Here is a 20,647-nt window from a genome sequence, read left to right on the forward strand (position 1 = left end):
ATGTTGCATCTAATACCTGTTCTCTCTTCCAGCCTTTATTAGCTGATGAGCTGGCAAAATGCATTTCTTCCCTCTTTGCCCTTCCTAATCTCTGGAGCAGTCACAGCTGTGACAAAGAGTTTGTGCAGCATCTCCCCTGCTGCTTCAGAGCTGACTATAACAGAACAAGCCCATAGACGGCCCTGGAATCTGAGGCAACTTAAAAGAGATGCAGTCTCTCTTACAGCTTAGTCACAAGAATGGTAAAGTAGCAAGCCTGTGAGCTAGAACTTTGTTTTCAATACCGGAAACTAAATCCCTAGTGAAGTTGGGGCACTGGGAGAGACAGACTAAGCTGTGTAGATGCCAAGATATGCATGAACTGCATGTGCACATTTGTTTACATTCCAGCCTGAGCACTAAAATATCTTCTATGCATTTGAACTGCTGTTTGGAAGTACCTATTCATCCATTTCAGTAGAAAAGATATGGCAACTCTGTCCCTTTCACAGGGAAGTCTTACATTGCTGGTTTTAATTGTTGTGACATTTAAGAGAATCTTTTTTCCATTGTTCTGTGATATTCTTTAGAATAAATTCATTAGGACAGAGGAGTTGATAAAGCTTAGGTTTAAGTCCTAAGCTTTGAAGCATATTAACATTTTTTCTCCCATTAGTGTTCGCAGGCAGACAACAAACCGACCCCCACCAGCTGGAGGAAGGCCTAAACCACAGCCAAAACCTAAGCCTCAGGTACCGCAGTGCAGGGCACTGTATGCATATGACGCTCAGGACACAGATGAACTTAGCTTTAATGCCAACGATGTGATTGATATAATTAAAGAAGGTACGTAGAGATCAAAGGTTTTGTTACTTAAGTACTAACCCTGAAGGTACACTGTCAGAAGTAGTTACAACATGACTTTTTGAGCCACTCCAGTTATCTTCCCTCATAAGGCATGCAAATTTCTACAATAGCTCAGGGAGCAAAGTATCCTCACCAATCACATCTGCTCACTTAAAACCACTCAAGAGAAAGATCAATGATGTATGTGTTACTTGGTACTGCAGATCTGGAAGTTTAGAGAGTAATTCTATCACAGGCTCTGGCTAAAAGTTAGCCTAAACCACAGCTATAGCAGAACCACCAAAAAGTAATAAAGCAGTTTCAACTCTTTGGGTCTCCAAAGCAACCTCTTAAGGCACAGTGATATGGCCAAAAAATTAGCAAGCTCAGGTTCTCCAAATCATTTTTTCTCAGTCCTTTAGTGGAATAGCTTTGCAAGGCTACCTCAAAGTATACAAAAAGGTTCACAGAACCTCACTACTTACTTTGCTTTCTTTATTATAGATCCTTCTGGCTGGTGGACAGGAAGACTACGAGGGAAACAAGGTCTGTTTCCCAACAATTATGTCACCAAGATATAAAAGACTGTCGGACAAAAATTGGCATGATGCTACCAGTGATTGACTATGTTTTCCCTTGCCTTCAGGACACTGTTCTTCTGAGATCTGCTGCTCTCAGCAGTATTTTCACCAGTAAAGTTGTACATGAGCAGGAAGAAAATTACCCACAGCACAGACTTTGATCTTTTGTCTCTGAAGCATACAGCAATGGACATACTTACCAATTATTTATTATATTTAAAACCTGGTTTTAACACCTAGTAAGTGAAGAATGCTCAAATCGCCCATCTTCCTGAAACAGAAAGGTGCTTTACAGTCTAGGACCAGGGACTTTGAAAGGCATGTATTTAATAAGTGCCTTCAGCTGAGTATCAGTAACCATTTTAATTATCTACTGAAGATAATGTTAAATGCACATTTCCTCTAATGCAGATCATTCTGGGAAACATGTTAAGTATGCTGCTACATATCAAAAAGATTTAGGCTCATTCGGGATATTACCATCTAAAAACCTACTGTGATGGTATACTTAAGTAATTCTGTACAGAGTTGTAATGGAACTGGTTTGTGTTTGCTGATGTGTTTTGGGATTCCAACAGACACTATAAGAAGTTAAAACAGAAAACCAAGTAGTACTGTATGCTAAACAATGTTGCCTTCTTCAAGATTTATATTATAATATGGCTGGCCCATGTTAGATTTATGTTTAATGCTCTACCTGTTATAAGAAGTGTCTTTATGCAGAGCTGTACATTTATAGAAACAGATCCTATACTGTATATAAAAACTGAGTATGATAGAAATATGTATGAATGTATAATGTAGTATTCCACTGTTCTTATTCATGAAGTAGTTCTACTAGAATTTTTATGCCAGGTACTTACAGATATGCACTACTCCTTTTAAATGGCAAAAGCAAAAGTGTTAATGCTTAAATCTGATTGCCTCCCACACCAGAGTGGTTGTTGCTTGCCATACAGTTATCAGCATTCATGCTTTGCCTTCTGAACCTCCATAAAATAAAACACAAGAAGCAATTAGTTGAACAGATCTGTTCTCTGTACAGTTTGTTATATATACAGATAGATCCCTTCACAACAACGATGGATTTTACTGCACTGATTTCTAAAGAAAAAACCCCCACCCTTCCTTTGCTCTGAACCATTTTCACTATGCCCAGCTGAAGTGCTGTGCATTACATTTTTTCTTGTTAAAAGCAGTTAAAAAAAAAACCCTGTGTATGTTGATGTTAAGAAATTGCATAAGCTTTAAGATACAGCTAAGACTTGAATTCCCCCCCCAACTGTAACTGAAGCCTAATTCAGGCACACTTAAAACTGCATCTCCATTAAGAGATGACTGACTGTAGAAGCTGTTTCTGGAAGCTAGAAACTGGGGCCTCAGTGCAGGGGGGGGATCATATACATACAAAGGATCAAAAGATATTTGCATTAAGTGCTGGGCTTACTTATCCTATGGGAGAGAGAAGTCTCCTGCTTGAGAAGATAAAACTCAGTAGCTTCAACATCCTTCCCACAGGGGAGCATTGAGGTCTAGGCCTATTTTGTAGTATTGGGTTCTTGCCTTCTACATCAGAGCCAGCACACTTATGAAGAGGAGACACTGGGAGAAGGGAGGTAATGAGTTCAGTATAACTTAGAGAATAACCTAAGGGTCTGTAACTTAACATTACTTATATAGGACTAAGTTAACATATAGGCTTAAATGAGCTATCAAGGCAGAAAAGTTACATTACTTACATACTTGTATTCCTTTAGCATACAGATAGCGATGTTTATTAGAAACAGAAGGGGCAAATTGTTAAGTAATAAGGAAGAATCTACTTATGGTGGGTTTGACTGTATTCTCCCACGCATAGAAGTTCATTGGGGGGGGGGGGCACGGACGGACACGGAATGGAGGGTGGGTAAATGAACAAGCAATTAAAAACTAGGGCTTTCTTTGTCCAAAAGCGGAACAGGTTTTAAGAGCTAGTTCAAAAGGTCTCATCCCTTTAGTTCCACACCTACAGCGGTTAGCATCACATTCCTGCCATTAGCTCCCTTTGTTTAGGTACAGAAAGACAGAGAACACATTGTCTTATGTTCACCTAAGCACAAAGATTTACAAGGCTAGTTAGTACTATCTGTTAGAGCCAGCATACTTGAACTTGAAGGCAACAAACTATGAAAAAAGAAATTCCTGTATACTTATCTGGGACAAGGCACTGAAATAAAGTATCTATTTAGTATCCTTTAAGGTACACCAAGAAAAGATGAACTGTCTGCCTCTTCTTTCTTACCTTAAGAGTGAAAGGAACAAGTTACTAAATATAACCCACTATAAAGCCTGGAGATTCTCATTAGAAACAACCACTGAGAATAATCATCCACATCTAACTGTAAGTTTTATCAATTACCTATTTAGTCAAATGTCCTGCTTGGACATGAAATTACAGACATGCCTAGGCAGTGCCTTAAAGATTCACAGTCACAATTTTTTTTTTTTTTTAAAAGAAAAAGAGGAACTTTATTTCTAGGTAGAGTGTTGTATTACAAAGCAAGTTTAAAATTTCACCTTCTGAGTGACTCTTAAATGTCCATGGAAAGGCTGGAACGCTATGTACAAAGAACAGTAGTTTTGCCTCAATAGGCAAATAAGGACAAAGTGCGTATACCATCAGGACTGGCTGCCTAGGGTTATCATAAGAGTGACAAAGCCAGGTCCTTGATTATCTTGCCGCTCAGTTGAGGGATTGTGCTGATCGTCAGTAGTTTGCTACTTGCATACTTGTTCTTTATGGCCTGCAGAGGTAGAGGAACAGTGTTACAAAAGATTTACATGTATAGCATTTATATTCAGGCAGATAGTTTTGGGTAAATTACCCTGACTACTTGGAAACCAAGCAAAACGAACAAGATTAGAATTGAACCAGCTTGCAAAGTAGCAAGAGTACAGTTTGTCTAAAATGATTTGAAGTTAGTACTAATGCAACATCCTCTCACAGGCGTCTCAGAATAACTTATGCTTTAACATAACATACAGAACATTTAGCTAAGGAGCCACAATATGCAGCAAAGGTATTTCCAAAACATTAAAAAAGACTTAAGTAGTTATACTTACAGTGTATTTTGTTAATGTCTCGTTTACTTTGACCACATTCTTGGCCATATGTTTCATAGTCATCATAAGACTGTCTTCTGTATACCCAGTGTAGTACTGCTGTTTTGTACCCTGCAGCATAACGGTAAGAAATTTGAGATTTACAAAATGGGGATTGCTGCTCAAGGCACAATCACTTCAGGTAGCAAACGCCCTAAGCTTCATGCACTAGCCTGGATTGCTAGGAACTGTAGTAGTACTGCCAGATTAGGAGACAGATCCAGACTAACTTCTGGTGTATGGTAGAAGTCTGGACAGATCAATGCCAAGAACCAAATTTCTACACTGCACAGAGGATAAAAGAAGAAACCCTTGCAAGAGTAACCACTAATTGAATTACAATTCACTATTCATGGTCTATGATTTCGTTACTCTATGTGTACTGCAAGGATTATGAAAATCTACTACCTTTATTTACAGCATGGCCTTCTGTAACTACTTTCAAAAGAAAAATTCTTTCATATCTGAGTGTTCGCATAGAAGTTTTCAGTGGTATATTCCTTTTTCTACCTGCAACTATGCATCAGGCTGTCCAACTGTCATTTGATCACCAGCATTGTTACCAACCTAAATGCAGTTTTCTGAAGTAGTTGTTTCAATGCTTCAATTCAATCAACTGCAGGAAAAAACTACTAACAATGAATTTGATTAAAATACTTACCCATTTGGTATGTCCCAGAATCTTTTGAGACAAGCATAATGCAGCAGCTGCAATCTCTGAAGGACGATGGTGAACCATGTCGTAGTCTATCAGTGTCAGTTCCATTAGGTATTTTGCTAGTGTATGTTGCTTAGCATCAGCCTATCAGATTGAGAGCTTGTTAATCCACAAAGTCTCACTTAATCTCATCACAATAATTCAGGATTGTTTATTGTATTCATTAACTGACAAAAAAATAGTCAACAAAATCTTTATTAAGGTCCAGGGACTATACCCTTAACAGGCACTCATCTCAAAATCGAGACCAGAGTCCAAACTAGACTAGTCTAGCAGCCATTTAGAATTTAGACACAAAGTCAAGTGCGGGATTTTAGTAGAAAACCACAGTATCAGGCACTGCTTTGCCCAACTAGGGATACAAGTGTTCCCTCTATTATACACTAAGGGGGGAAGGGCGGAGGAAGTGTAAAATGACTTAAGGAGATCGTTATTAAAGCAGCTAGCTTCAAAAATTACCTAGTGGTCTGTTGAGGTAACTGAAGCCCACTTCAAGTATGGGCAGTTCACTCAAGTGAAACTACTGAGGTGGGAAAAAAGGGTCAGGTCAAAGAGAAAGCATATCTTCTAAGTCTTAAATAACACAATATTTGCATCCAAAAATTATGAAGAACTGCAACATTACTCCTCTTTTACTAGGGAACAGCCTGATCACCAGACAAAAGATTACTCTAAAAGCAAGGGTTCTGCTCTAGGTATCTTTAGTTTACTCTAGCAGTAAAATTACTGCCACTGAGACTGAACGCAGGCCCCAGTAAATACTAAATGTGAACCACTGCTGGCTGCCACAGTGATGCTGTCCTGTTACTCCACACGGGGGAGTTTCATAGCTGAATATTTCTTGATCCAGTGTGCAAAAGCGAGTAAGATCACATGATAAAAATGCCAGAAGCAATCCTGACAGACTTTTACACATATAGGAAAGTTCTAGATAATGAGGACAAGTACCTACCTCCCCAGCTTTTGATGCTCTTCTTAAGAAGTGAATTGGAAGAGGTCGTCCCAAATCAAAGTTTAACTCTTTAAGAATCATCATCTCCATTTCTCTAACTTCATCACTGGTGTAGGCATTGTCAGTAATGTAAACAAAGTCTGCTACATAAGGAGAGAACACCTCTTCATATTTTGAGGCTAGAAGCAGTGCTGTTACACCCACCAGCTGAAGCCTCTTACGAGCTACTGGATGACTCTGCAAAACAGGAATTTAAAAAGCAGGCCCCAAAATGTCAAACTCTAGATAAACAGATTCTAATTTATCAATTTAAAATAACGGCATGACAATGCTCATTCTTATAACGTAAATGAGATTTTCCACTTTGAGTCAGAAGTGTCCCTATAACAAAGAGGACCGCGGCCTCAGAGTTAAGATGCTACATTATACAGAGCTCTTGTGTAAAGAACAGACTTCACAGGTTCTTAAATTTATAAACGATAAATCCTAAACTCCTGTAAAAGCATAGTCATTGAACAAGTCTCCTAATCCAAACATGAGTTGAAAAATATCTTACTTGTAAGAAGCGATCCATAACTGCAACACACATATACAGTGTTTCCTGCAAAAGCTGGAATCTTGAGTGGACCTGGACAAGCCAGTCAACTAAAATTGCACGCATACGCCCATTGATTGTCTTCCCATCAAGGTAATGCGGGCGGACTGACTGCTGCAGCTGTTGGAGAAAGAGCTGTGTGAGCAACAAGATTAACACTATACTATGCAGAAGCCCAGACTCAGTATGTCGTACCTACCTCAAGCTCTCTCAGGTACAGATAGATATCTTTTACATAGTCACTACAGAGCTGGGGATTCTCCCAGTCCTCGGCATCAATGTCTTCTACATTGTTGAGCAACACATCAGAGAAGGCTTGGCACAAATCCTCCTCTTGCATAGATACATCCATAGGAGCAGGAGACAGAACCTAAGGAACAGATCATAGTGTTTACATATCTACTGTTTAAGTTGCAACGTTCCTTCATTTCCACATTTTTCTAGTTACTAATACAATTTCTTAAGATAAAAGAAGTTGAAATGGCTTGGATTCTAGCACAGCAAGCTTTCACCAAGATCCCATACTACCAGAATCAGAAGACCTTCTAGTAATTGCAAGCTAAAGCAGAAACTTCATCCAGTACTTCAACAGCTAGTTCTGCTGCTTTAACGTTAGCCTTTAAGCACAATAAGCATGAAACAAAAACCTCAGTACAGAGGCTTTGCTTTTTCAGCAGGAAAAAGAGATACATCTACAGATAAACTACTCTAAAGTTAGAGCTCTAAGTTGCAAATCAAATTAAGAATCAGACCAGTATCACTATGTCCTACCTTTGGAACACCAGTTTCTTTGATTGCTCGATTCACAGCAGCTGGAGGTTTAGGCAGTACAACTACTTTTGTCATCTTACTAGATCCTTTCGTAGGCTTTATAGACGCTTTAGAGCATTCTGTTTTCTGTGATGAAAACATTTACTATTAGTACAGAGCTAATAATCCACATCTTCCTTATAGATAGATTTCAAATGTTCCTTTACCTTAGGTATACGTGTTCCTCTTGTTGCAACTTTATTTCCTATTTCTTCCAAAGCAGCCCTTTTGCCAGTAAGGTGAGGTTTGGCTTTACTTTTAAGTTCAGTGTCAGCATTCTCCATCCCTCTAGTAGCCTAAACCAATAGAAATGCAGCTTGAAAGTCAGAGACCACCTTTATTTAATTTTCAGATGCTTAACTCCATTGTACACTTACCACCAGTGTATCTCTGTGTGCTATCCATTACTCAACCAGTTTTTATTTCCTAGCTGCTCACTCATGTTCAGAGGAAGACATCTCCTCTGTATAGGTTTCAGGGAGTATTGTACTCTCTGAAACTGTGTTGCAAGATTAGAGCAATGTACCCTATCTCATTCTTCCTGACAACTTTTTAACATTAGACTGCTTATCTGCTACTTCGCTATTTATTTTATTTACACACTTTGTAACTACAGCAGTATTCCCAGGAAGATGAACAAAGCAATTTGTTATGTACACACTAAATTAAAAAGTTACGTTATGCATACAAAAATAAACATCCTTTATTACACACAAAGAAACCACCAGATTTCAAAAGTTTACTGTGTAGTTTCACTTACGTTATTAAACAGTAGAAAAGAGTATAGAAAACAGTTTCTTGTATTTCCTTCCTGCACCTTCCCATTAAGTAGCTTTAACTTTCTCCCTTCCTCCCACACACCCTCCCCTCACTTTGAGGGGGAGGAGCAGGCGGCCAAGTCCAGGTGCAAGCTGAGGGCAGTGCCAGGTGAAGCGCTCGTGCCCTCCAACCCGGGGGGAGGAGGGCTGCGCGCAGCCACTCACTACCCCTCCCCTCAAAAGCTCAGCGCAGCTTCAGTCTTCTCCTTTCCCCCCGGCAGCCCAGCTGCAGGCCCCACTCCGCTTCAGCCGCTGCCCGTACCCACAGAAGCACAAGGGGCTTCCCGGCCAGATAGAGCGCCGAGAGCCGCCACCCCCCGCCAACCTACTGCGGGGCAGTGCCCACCTCGCGCCGCGCCGCGGCCCCACCGTTGAACTGCCTGAGGTGAAAGAACGGCAGGGCCAGTGGGCGGCTCGCCCCCCTCGCTCGATCGCCCCCCTCGCTCGATCGCCCCCCTCGCTCGATCGCCCCCCTCGCTCGATCGCCCCCCTCGCTCGATCGCCCCCCTCGCTCGATCGCCCCCCTCGCTCGATCGCCCCCCTCGCTCGATCGCCCCCCTCGCTCGATCGCCCCCCTCGCTCCGGACCGACTCCCACCCCCCACCCATGGCGCAAGCAGCACTCACAGCGGCGCGGCGCGATACCGGCAGGGCCATGGGCAGGGAGATAAAAGGAGGCAGCAGCCGCTCGCGCCTCTCCTCACAGAAAAAACGGCTGTCTCGAGCGAAAACGGCGACTGACGCCTCGCGCCGCCGCGGCTCCCCTTAAACCCCCTCCCGCTCTCCTATTGGGCAGCTTCGTACGATGCACGTGCTCGATTGGTCCACCTGCTCAGGCCCCTCCGAAACAGGAAACGGTTTGAACGACTTCCAGCAAGCCAGGCCCTGTGACGGGGCGACGCATGCGCGCGAGGGCAGAGGTGGAGGCGGCGCCGCAGCTGCCTCACCTCATGTTCAGACGAACCCAAGGTCACAAAAGATGATTTTACCCTGAAAAATACGTACAGCTGTGCCGTCTATCGCGAACAACAGTTGATAGCAAGAGCTGGGGTAGTTAACGGCCCCAGCTGGCACCTGCACCTCTCACCGAGTTTACTGACGGAAGGTGCCGGGAAACTCAGCCGAACTGAACCCTCAGCAACTCAGTATATTTAAATACTACAGAACCAGTCAGAGTACCTGCAGAGGTGGCTTACCTCATTCAAAAGAGCAACTCCATCCTCTGCAGTAGGCGGAACTAGCCAAAGAGATTAACGGCTTTCATTTTAAATTTCACATACCACTTAGGAAGGCATGTCAGTCGGCTACTAACAAGCTAGTAACAGTCAGTTTAACTAGTCCTGAGATTCGGGAACTTCAACTCTACAGTAGCTGCCTGACAGAAAAGTCTAGTTAGAACTATTCTGCAATCTCCCAAAACTGGCATTATATATTCACCCACGTATGTACAAGTTACTATTTTTATATCCTTCATAAGGGCAGTTTTCCTGAGTTCCTAAGATCCAGATGGTTCTGTTTATCAACATATTTAACTGTGGCTAAATGTTGATCTTTACCAAGAGAATTTTTTTCTTAGGCAGTACCTGTAAGAATACATGTACACAACAGAATTCTTATAGATCGAGACTCAAAGGCAAAATTAAAAAAAAAAAAAAACAACCCACAAAACAACAACAAAAAAACTTGCATAAGAAACAGATTTTGAATGATACCAGTCTAACATTTTATTTATTGCATACAAAAGGATTTCTTTTGACAATGGAATTTTATATGAAAGGTAATTTGATGCATACTGTTGAGAACCTTATCTTCAAAGTCAAAGATGCTGCAGAAAACTTAAGGCAATGCATCTAAGCACATAAAGCACAGTAAGTGGTGGAAGTTTTCAAAATCAAAAGCCTATCCTTTTTCCTTCCCTTAAATCATGATTAAGTCACAACCTTCTGGAACAGAAGTAAGCTGCAGCTTTATTAGCCCCTGCAATAGCATGTAAGATCAGAACACTGTGATTCCTGGCAAATACCTAAGTGTTCAACATCACATTACAATGTTATACATACATTTAAAAGCAAGACAGTATCAGTAGCAGTTATAAAACAAGTCAATTCATGGACCATTAAAATACCTCTAGTACCAGGCACCCAAAATCAGGTGCGTAAGATTTCCTAAAAAAAAAATCCCCCAAACCTGTGCTTCTTTGTCCTGTAAGGAAGCAAAAATAGATTCTATCACATACACAAGGTCCCAATTATTTCAGAGGCCCTGGGTTTTTTTGTCCCATGTCTCTCAAGTACCTTCTTGGAAACTTCTAAAAGTGAGTATTATCAGACTTCAAGCATCAGTGGTCAACTAACTTCCCTTCTTTTGAACAGTCACTGAAGAAAAGAAGTGTCTGTTCAGTCCTTCCAGTTACTTTTATTCATTTTTACCATGACAGCTTCAACTTCATACACACTTTCAGTTTCCTACAGACATAAAGTTCAAGAAGCTTTAGCATAAAACCATGTCAGGTTTTGAAGCAGTCAAATCGTATGTTGCCTCTCTCCCATATCCCCCATCATACAAGCACAAAGTGGTTTTAAGTTCCATTTTAGCAATGCCATTAAGCTTGAAAATGTGCATTTATCACACATGCTGGAATAAAATTTCTCTCCACTTAAAGCCTCAGTGCCAGAGGTGTTAAGTTTGTTGCCAGAAATAGACACTGCACTGGCAAATGTTACTCCTAACAGATTAATAAAAAAAATATATATAAAAGGGAAGCAGCTTTAACCAGACAAAACCAGGCGTCAAATTAGATAAAGTAATATTTATAAATGAATCACTTTTTTTTTAGTGTAAACATAACAATTCATCTTCTAGGTTTACTGTAAACCATTTTACACTTAATCTGATTATGAAAGACAAAGACAAGAGAAACTGAAGGTATTTATTATTCAATCCACTTACAAAGCAGGTGGCTTAATGCAAGCTTATTGACATGTTCATAAATGATCCCCGAGGAACATCTTTTCCAAAGTGACAGTAATACTGTCTCAATGTTTTTGTACATTTGCATTTTGCAATGTTGAGCACATTTAAATAAACTATAATCTATCATATAGGAAAGAATGTTGATGAGCAACTTGAATCCTGATGTGGATTAAAACCTCCTCCAAAGGCAAAATGTTAGTACATTATAACTTAATTCTATATACTATATTATGCAGCAAATCTTAACTATAGAAAATATTTAAATCAGTGATGGACTGTTGGTAATTTATAAAGGGAATCTATGATCAAGGCAAAAACTAGGTAACCACATAATTTGTGTCTCAATTTCTACAGAAATTTACAGGCTTTCAATTTACTAATGAAAAATAAAACAAGAGACAAATGGATTTAGCTAACTTTATTAACTTTAAAACTAATAAAAATCCCAAGACAAGCCTGGAATCCTCAGAAGTTCTACGAATGCATGTATATCTGCCAAAAAAACCCCAACAAACCAACCCTCCCCCCCCTCCCCCAAAAAAACCCCAACCAAACCAAAACCCCTGCAGCTCTAAGTCCTTATTGAATGGTTTTATATTTTTAAAAAACCAAAACAACAAAAAACCAAAAACACACAAACCAAAAAAAACCCCCTCAATGTGCGCAGATACTTCAACTTAAGTTAGCAGAAGACCAAACAAATTCTAAGCTCTTTTTGCATTTCCCTAATAATTCTTTCAACCTGCAAGTATCTACAATCCAGCTAACCAAAATCAACATTTAGTGTTCACTAGAGCTGTTTAACAGCAGCAAATATTTAAGTTAGGGATTCAAATTTCTAGACATAGGAAGAAAATGATAAATACAATCTGAACAGCAGTCTAAATGTTTAATATTGACATTCAAATATATCTGCATTGTGCTGAAATTTTAAGAACAAACACAAAAATCTGATCAGACAAAAACTCTGGTGATGAGTATGCTATAGGTAATCAGTCAAACTGAATATAGCTCATATTCTGTTCCCAGTATTAAGGATGTTATCTGATTCTGAATTGATATTGTAAATATACAGCAGCCATTTTTTCCTAATTCAGGAATGTCTCAATACATAATAATATCCTTTTCTAGATGATCTTTATACATTTCAACTAAAATATATGCTCGATTAAATTAAGGAATCCGAGGTTAGTAATGAGTGAAATCATACCTTCAAAGTTCAATACTATGTAAAACAAACCAAAAAAAGAGACCACACAATTCTACTTACTAAAGCAGCTAATCTTGCCTGCAAGTTTGGGGTCACAAAGCCCATAATATGTGCAAACAAATGCAATACAAGGAACCATGCAAAAATACAGTAATGAATTAAAAGAAAAAATGTAAAACCTAAAAAAAAAAAAGTTTTATAAATACACTGAAAATCAACTGTATTCTACATAAACTGTAGGTCTAGCATTAGTTGTACCATATAGCAGAGCCAGCACTCTAGGTTCAATGCTTCCAAATCTGCGCAGGTAAGTCATGCCATCTTTGGTTGACTGCAGTACCAGGAAGGATGAGAGGGAGCGAGAGGGAGGACAAGAGTTCTGGAAAGCGGTGTCAACTTTCACTAGGCAGTTGAGCCTCAATGTCCACTCTGCAAATGGGGCACTTCTTGTTAGTAATCAACCACTGATCTACACAAACTTGGTGGAAAAGGTGCATACATGGAAGGCGCCTGTCATCAGAACAGAAAACATTAGTGTTAGTAACGCATTTCCATATTGACATACCTATTGGAAAAATGGTAATGTGGGGTTTGCTACTGAAGTGTCTATCCTTTTTGCATATGCATGTTTTTCTACAAGTTCCACCAGCCTTTCCAGCTGAACCTGCATTTTGTCTAGCTCCAGGAGGAAATGGATATGGGCACGGAGGTCAAGTGTCAGCTAGCTTCTGCTGTATTACACTGATTTAAACCTGTTATAGCTTAATTTGCATCGCTCCAGAAAAACTAAAATTGACACTCCTGATTAATTCAGGGTATCAGCTTGGGCACATAAGACAGACAGTCAACTTATGGAAGACCATAAGAAAATAACCTACGTTCTACCCAAAGACAATACAGATTGAAGAACGTGTGTTTGCAACTGCAACTTGTTTTATCTATTGGTTCAATGACAGATAGTCTTAAATTGTAACTGTTAACCTAGGGAGTATTGCAAGGAGTAGCATACCGTAATTCAAGCATGGTCTCAAAGCCAGAACATTAATATTATACTCTGATATTCAGTGGTACTATTTACCTGACATCTTCACCTTCCTCCAATATAGACAAACAGATGGTACACTTTTCCTCTGTGTCTTCTTCTGTTCCTTCTTCCCCATCTTGTTTGCAGTGCAGTTTCCTCTGTGAGAACCAATCAGTTGTTACCTTATTAGTAGAGATGACATTATTGACAAACTGAGTAAAATCTGTTTTTAATACATATTCAACACATACTTCTTTGAAAACATTTAATAATATTTATTCAAATGTATTTGAACCAAAATGAATCAAGAACTAGCACTTGGAGCAAAATTACAGGATATTTCAGATTTGTTTAATTATTGTTAATTACAAAAGTCTACAGAACTGTGACTATATTAATTTCATATTGTTGCAACTAGTCCTTTTACTTGTGGTGTATGTGTAAATATCTTTATTCAATAAAAAGGCAAAAAAAAATCCTTTCAAACATAGGCTCTTAAGTCAGTATTTACAAAGTGTGAAAGAACACCATGTAAATAGGGATGGGATTTCTGTATTATGGTATAATAAACTCCAAATGAGAGACAGCCTTAGTTGCCAAAATTCTGTACCAGATGCAAAACTTCCTAGTGTCCCACAGTCTTCCTAATGTGATCAGGGTAAAGGTTAAAACAATACATACCAAGCAGGTAAGCATCGTGAACAATTTATTGCAAAAATAGTCTTACTTGATTTGATGAGTTCTCACTGAAGTCTCTTGACAATTTAGCTATTATCAATAGTTATTTCATTGCTCGCAAGGCTATTCATAATTGCTGCACAAGTTATTAAATCATATCAAAACACTTGTTTATCACATTACAATAGGTTTTTATTCGGGACCAAATTTTTAATTTTCTTTGTGAAAGAAGTGGCATTCTAAGCTTTGCTTACAACCCTAGAAATTGCCAGATACAGAAAACATGCACTCTTTGAAGCTGGCATTTCTGTAGATTTAAGCCAAACATAAATGTTATTACGATTTCAAAGAAATATTACAGACAGGCCACAATCAGAAATCCTCACCTTTTTGTATTTATGTGGATATGTGCATCTTTCTATAGTTCCCTGTGTTGCTCCACGATTAACGTTGCCTAATCGTTCCTCCAAGTGAATCAGCTCCTAAAAATTATCAAGGAATAAACAGTGTAAGAACTGTTATTTTAACTACCTTGGGGAAATATTAGTATTATTCTAACCCATTTACAGAACGACAAACTCAATTCCCAACTTATTCAAATACAGGCAAAGCAAAAACAGTACGTTGTGTGGGAAAAGTGATGGGTTTCTGTAGAAAAACCCACACAACACTGCCTGGTATTTTAAGTTAGAGGGAAACACTATTTTACTACTAAAAAAATTAGAAATTGTTTGTCAGCTAGGAATGGTTATCAGTATGTTTAGATGTGCTTGTGTGTCTAATGAAGAAAATGCAATTAAAATGCACTACATAAATATTTGCTTTCTAACAGTCATTAAAGCTTAGAAGAAAAAGATCTTGCTTAAGTTGAAATACAACTGATTTATTTTTCTCCAGCAATGAGTTTATTACAACCATGAGATGTCCCTGAAGATGTTTTCAGTGGACTAGGTCATTAACTCTCTGCATCTGATACCTTTTATTTTCTCCTCAGTTTCAACTCCCACACGACCTAAACAGGACAGCACTGTTAAAAGTTGCCAAGTTTCACCCTCACTGGGAGGATCCTGGCACAGTTATTCAGAGACACCACTACCTTCTACCAACATAGCATGTGGATACTACTAATTGGGCTGGTGGGCAGAGCAAGATGTACTGTCAGTTAATAACCACCTAAGCCTACATTCTCCAGGGCACCTTTTATTGACTGACTTTTTAATATGTTTTCATCCCAGTTTGTGATAGTGAGGTCATTCTATAAATAAAGGCTATTTTCTTTCTGATTCTCTTACATCTATATACAGAACTAGCTCTACCATACACCCTCCCCATATTCCCTCATGACACATTTTGACATATATCTAGTTTTATTCTATTACAAACCTCAAAATTTCCCCTGAAAGGGCCTCTGAATGATGTTCCATCCAATCCCGATGAAATGTAACGGATGTGAGGGTAGCCCGCCATGTCTGGTACCTATTCAAACAGCAGATGTTAAGTTAAACCTATTCAGAACAGTTTCAGTATTTTACTGTTCACTTTGTAAAATTTAAGATCCTTTTGCTTTTATTAAATATTATTTATACTCCTCAGCTTGATCACACAATTCGAGCTGACGGCATAATGCAACACCACTCTGAGCTCTCTAAACATAACCAGAAGCAAAACAGAAGTGAAACTAGATCCTCTATTATAATTTCTCCACATCTGTATTACATATTGCGTGGTCTCACTTCCCAAGTCCAAAATCTCAACCTACTTTGTATACACCGCCATAAATATCTACCTATTTTTGTAAAGAAAACACCTAAAAATGATGCATGAAATTACAAAAAGGACTTGCTATAGATTCTCAAAGCTAAGTTTTTGGTATCACAGAAGAAACAAAGCTCATAGTTAGTCTGGAAAGAAGAACCAATATCCTTATCTTAACCCAAACAGTTAAGAATTAGTTCAAATTTAGAGGCAGATGAAAAAAAGTAACACTCAAAACTTGCATCGAAAGTCACAGGCAACTCTACATTCAAGCATCCACTGACTTCCTTGCATATTAAGAGATACAAGCAGTGAACAAAATACCAGTGTCCAGTGATACCCCCTACAGGCACTTCAAGCAGTAGCGCTTTTCATACAGGAAAGCAGAAAGGTAGTTAAAATACCAAGGGCCACCTTCACAGCAGGCCTTCTGCATTCTATTTTTGCCCCCACAAGATAAGTGAATAACGTATAATACTTTCGCTACTTGGTTTGTTTGATTCACCAGGATTTGAAAGCAGTCTGTTGGAAAACAATCCATTTGAGAGCCCAGATACTGCATCACTGCAGCAGCTGTAAAGTCACAAGTGTATTGCTGTAATGCAGTAATTACAGACCTGGTCAGGTCTCCCATGTGGAAAAAATTCTGCTACCAGTGACTATCTAAGAAACCTACTAAATTTAATCTTAACACTACAAAACCAAGCAAGAATTTCTCAAGAGTACATACCACAACAAACTACTGAACTTAGACAACAGAAATATTAGGTGGGACAATATATTTTCATGCTAATAAATGGGCCTTAATGTTATCTTGATGAGGAACAGCATAACACCTCTGAAGAATTACCTGAACATACATTACGTTCAGGGTCTTTTATAAAATATTGTGAGAGTGCAGCTTACATTTCTGGCCAAGTAAAACACTGTATTTTGAAAAACTATGTAAGAAAAAAAATAGCTTTTGCACCTGCAGAACAAGCAGTCTGCTACCATAGCAAGATTTTAACTAATTACATTTGTGACTACAAGCTGGAGCAAAGATGGGCAAGAGAGAACTATCAATAATGCCCAACTAAGAACAGTCTAACTAAATCCTTTGACAGCTACCTCCAAATACAAAGAAAAAATTTCAGCTCTCTTGAAACAGCTTCACACACAAATGGAAGTGTGTTTTCAGTAAGTTTTCAGATTGAACATAAGATATAGGAAAAGCTTAAAGCTAATGAAGAAAGTGAAGAGTTAAAGGTAATGTCAGTCTGCACTAATGCTTGTATATATTCTTTTGGGTACAGTCAAATTATAATATATACTTTAAAGCAATTTACTCTGGACCTGCAAATTCCAGCAGGAGTTTGCCTAGAACTGTTTCTTTCCTGTAGAACAAGCATAATTTGTTTCTGGTTTTGCATGTTCTATTGGCACTTCCTACCACTACAAAAATTTTCAGCAACTAAAAAATTCAAGGCTAAGTCTAAACCATTTACAACACAAACATTCTGAAACAGTTTGGAACAGCTAATGTGCAGGAAAGATTTTCTTCCTTGCTACCCTCCTTTGAATACCTTCCCTCTTTCCAGAATCTTTTTGCCTTTCAGTTGTCACAGTCAGTGAAGAGATTCTTCCATTTTATGGTACTACTTATCTTGCCCATCTCAACCTTTCATTCAATGGTTCACATTAAGTAAGATCTTCATACATATCAAAATAAATCCAAACAATAAGCTTATCCAGTTAACTGCTTAGATCCAAAACAATACTCAAAAAGAAGTAAAGCTGATCAATTCATATCTTAATAAGCCAAATTCAAACAAGGAGAAGTTGCAGTTTTCATAGACACTGCAAAAGGAACAAGCAATGCATGCTGCATAGTTAAAACCTAACTGCATTTGTGTCTGAGGGGAACATAAAATGAGTGCTCTTCAATAGCCTATATTGTACAAAAAACCCTGAAGAACAGTAATTCATGTTTATATTAAGAAAGAAGTAGCAGCTGCAACTACAGAAGTCCATTTTCTTATTTGAAAAATGTGGTTAAATTTGATGCAGCTAATCAAGGCTATTTCGAACCTGAAGTTCACCTTGAACTACTACTGCTACATTAAGTTACAGCCTTAAGCTAAGTGTTCAGGTATTTTACAGGAAGTTTGTTATCTTTTATTATACAGAACAATTGCACTGCTCAGAGCTGTGATGCCTGTATGACTACACCCTGAGTGATACTATTCTGACCAGCACACATCTACCATAATGTACTGGGACCTACTGGCCTATACCTCCAAATCCCTCCCAATTTTTACAACAAGCACTCTTGAGTCATTCAACAGTTAAAGGAACAAAACATTAATGCTCTGAAATAGAAGAAAACGGAAGGACAGCATATGAGATGTATAACACCTGAGAGAGGTTTGGTTACCATAAGTAACTTTTTTTTATAAAAAAATTATGATCCAGAGATTTTATTACACCATAGCTAGCAAAGTCCAGATAACTTTCCCCCTGTGGAATTCACAATAAACACGACACTATTCAAAAAGACAGAAGAAGAAGTTGGAGTCAAGAGACTGGAACAGCATATCCCAGAAATTTCTTTGACTAACAGGTAGCTGAAACAATTTGAGAGGCATGTAGATAGCCTCCATTATTTACCATATATTTTATAAAAGAGAAACTAAAAAAAAAACCACCCCCAAAACCCAACACCAAAAACCCTCTCAAAACACACCCACCACTATGCATAATCTGATCTCAGAATTCTGGTCATTCAGGTAAATGGGTAACATCTGGAAAACATGAGACACAGAAGAGATAGCAGTATATGTAACTACAGCATTTCAGGGTGTCCTCAGGCCAAATTTAGAAACATCTCCTGGAGATTTTTTTTTGGATTCTTCCCCTTCCAGATTTCACTACAAACTAGAATGTCTTTTCTTTCCTGAAGCAACAGAAGAAAAGGAATTTGCTTGGATATGTGTTACAGCCCTAAGTATGGTTTGGCTAGGCAGAATTATAGCTGGTATACAGTTCATTATAAAAAGTCACATTCCTTTTCACATCCACCTCAGCTTATTAAATTACAGAAATTCCCCTCCTGTCCACCTAGATGTGGTAACTGGTGCTGGACACTCACTCTGAGTCAAAAAGACTTTCACCAACGCTGCCAAAATTGCAGCCAGAGTCACTCAGAGTAAACAGAAATTGAAGTGGCATCTCACAACAAGCACTGGCATCAGAAAAGAACAGAGGAACAGATAAGCCTCTGTCTCCTGTGTCTTTTGTGTCTGATGTTTCATTAGTTATGCCATGCATTGATCTTCAGTTGATACTTCCTAAAAATGTTCAAGTTTTCAGAATGGGTATTTGTCCAGAATGGAATCCATCATAAAAATAACTCTGAGAGAAGATCTTTACTCAACACGTAAATGCTATTAAAGCAATAACAATGGGAACACAAACTAAGCCAGGGTCACACTTAAAGTAGTTGTGTGAAATCAAGCATGGAAGCAGCCTAATCCTTGACTATACAGATATGAAGATCTTTTTAACTGCTTTTAATCTAGGATTCCTGCTGAAGCTGACTCTGCATCCAATTAAAATCTGAAATTGATGTATCAGAGTACTACTGTCATTAAAGCCCAAATAATCCATTCTGCCCTTTATGGCCTGGCAGTAGTTTGAAGGGGTTTCCAGAACAAAGAGAAAAAAATGCACACAGCATATTGGGCAGGATGCTATTTCAGAAACTGGATTCAACACAAATGAATTTTTTAGTTGAGCTACTGCATGAGTTATTTTCTAAGATACCCCCCCCCCAATAAAGAATGGAGCACATCAGCATTTGATGATATCTGCATCAAGAATACAACAAATGAGCCTTGTAAATTCCTATTTAGTAGCCTCTGTACTTACTGAAAGCACTCCTCATAACATTAATCACTTAGCAGAGGGACTCCAATCACAGTTCAGTCCATCCTCCCCATGCCTATTCCTAAAGTTACAAATGACGGCTGCAATTAATCTGTTGCTCTTTAATAAAAACTAAAATGGTACTTTTGTTTAATATCCAGTTAAGTTTGTTAGACAAAAAACTTTACTGACTACTTGCTCCATATTCAAAGTCAATTTTTCTGACAGATCTGCTGTACTCTCACATACATGTAAATGAAGAAAACTGTGGCTTTCATTATTGCCATAGAAAGGCATTTGTAATGCTTTGAACTCACTGTATATATAACTTCTAGCAGTGCTCTAACCTGCCTTTATGTTCTTCTAGCACATGTAATCTGAATAGACTTCGAATTAGTCTGAGACTCAGAACACAACTTCAAAGTCGTAACACTCGATTTGATCACAGCAAGATTCAAAACACATGCCAAGCATTTGAGGAAGTACTGCTTCTACAGCAGTCTATACACTATAAAACACTGTCAGCAGAGTGTGTCCAAAAACTCAAAATACAAACAACTTTAATTCCATTTCATCCAGAAATTCATGAATTACTGTTACGAGGATTAGATATCCCTATACAAGCAGATGCACAAGTTTCTGTAAAGTTAAAGAACCCTATT

The 20,647-nt window shown here is 38.6% G+C and overlaps 3 protein-coding genes across 6 annotated transcripts in view; 1 reads left to right on the forward strand and 2 right to left on the reverse strand.

Annotated features, from left to right (window-relative positions):
* MYO1E (myosin IE) overlaps nt 1-2,431 on the forward strand; it is a 93,071-nt gene extending 90,640 nt beyond the window's left edge. For all 4 annotated transcript variants that reach the window (XM_075764881.1, XM_075764882.1, XM_075764884.1 and 1 more), the window contains exons 27-28: nt 656-825; nt 1,330-2,431. In XM_075764881.1, the coding sequence (XP_075620996.1) occupies nt 656-825; nt 1,330-1,406 (247 nt within the window). In that variant the 3' untranslated portion in view covers nt 1,407-2,431. The remainder of the gene's footprint in view (nt 1-655; nt 826-1,329) is intronic.
* Nucleotides 2,432-3,880: 1,449 nt separating this feature from the next.
* Nucleotides 3,881-9,225, reverse strand: CCNB2 (cyclin B2). The gene is made up of 9 exons (XM_075764885.1): nt 9,067-9,225; nt 7,790-7,918; nt 7,584-7,709; nt 7,012-7,182; nt 6,774-6,932; nt 6,218-6,454; nt 5,209-5,349; nt 4,509-4,619; nt 3,881-4,189 (listed from the first exon to the last, which is right to left on the reverse strand). Exons 1-9 carry the CDS (start codon nt 9,094-9,096, stop codon nt 4,088-4,090), a joined length of 1,206 nt encoding a protein of 401 aa, XP_075621000.1. The 5' UTR covers nt 9,097-9,225; the 3' UTR covers nt 3,881-4,087.
* Nucleotides 9,226-11,348: 2,123 nt separating this feature from the next.
* The window catches only part of RNF111 (ring finger protein 111), a 50,745-nt gene continuing 41,446 nt past the window's right edge, over nt 11,349-20,647 (reverse strand). Inside the window, exons 12-15 of the mRNA XM_075765004.1 lie at nt 15,708-15,800; nt 14,711-14,806; nt 13,701-13,828; nt 11,349-13,132 (exon numbers count right to left, since the gene is read on the reverse strand). Coding sequence (XP_075621119.1) covers nt 13,015-13,132; nt 13,701-13,828; nt 14,711-14,806; nt 15,708-15,800 — 435 coding nt within the window. The 3' untranslated portion in view covers nt 11,349-13,014. The remainder of the gene's footprint in view (nt 13,133-13,700; nt 13,829-14,710; nt 14,807-15,707; nt 15,801-20,647) is intronic.

Source organism: Balearica regulorum, chromosome 12, assembly GCF_011004875.1.
Source record: "Balearica regulorum gibbericeps isolate bBalReg1 chromosome 12, bBalReg1.pri, whole genome shotgun sequence".
Lineage (NCBI taxonomy): Eukaryota > Metazoa > Chordata > Aves > Gruiformes > Gruidae > Balearica > Balearica regulorum.

What these genes read in the sequence shown, in the direction of transcription:
- CCNB2 (XM_075764885.1), bottom strand. Translation starts at nt 9,096, where the DNA reads ATGGCCCTGCCGGTATCGCGCCGCGCCGCT. An exon ending in TGTACCTGAGAGAGCTTGAG is followed by an intron (nt 6,933 to 7,011) that starts GTAGGTACGACA and finishes TTTCTCCAACAG; the next exon opens with CTGCAGCAGTCAGTCCGCCC. An exon ending in TTCTGGGACATACCAAATGG is followed by an intron (nt 4,620 to 5,208) that starts GTAAGTATTTTA and finishes GTTATGCTGCAG; the next exon opens with GGTACAAAACAGCAGTACTA.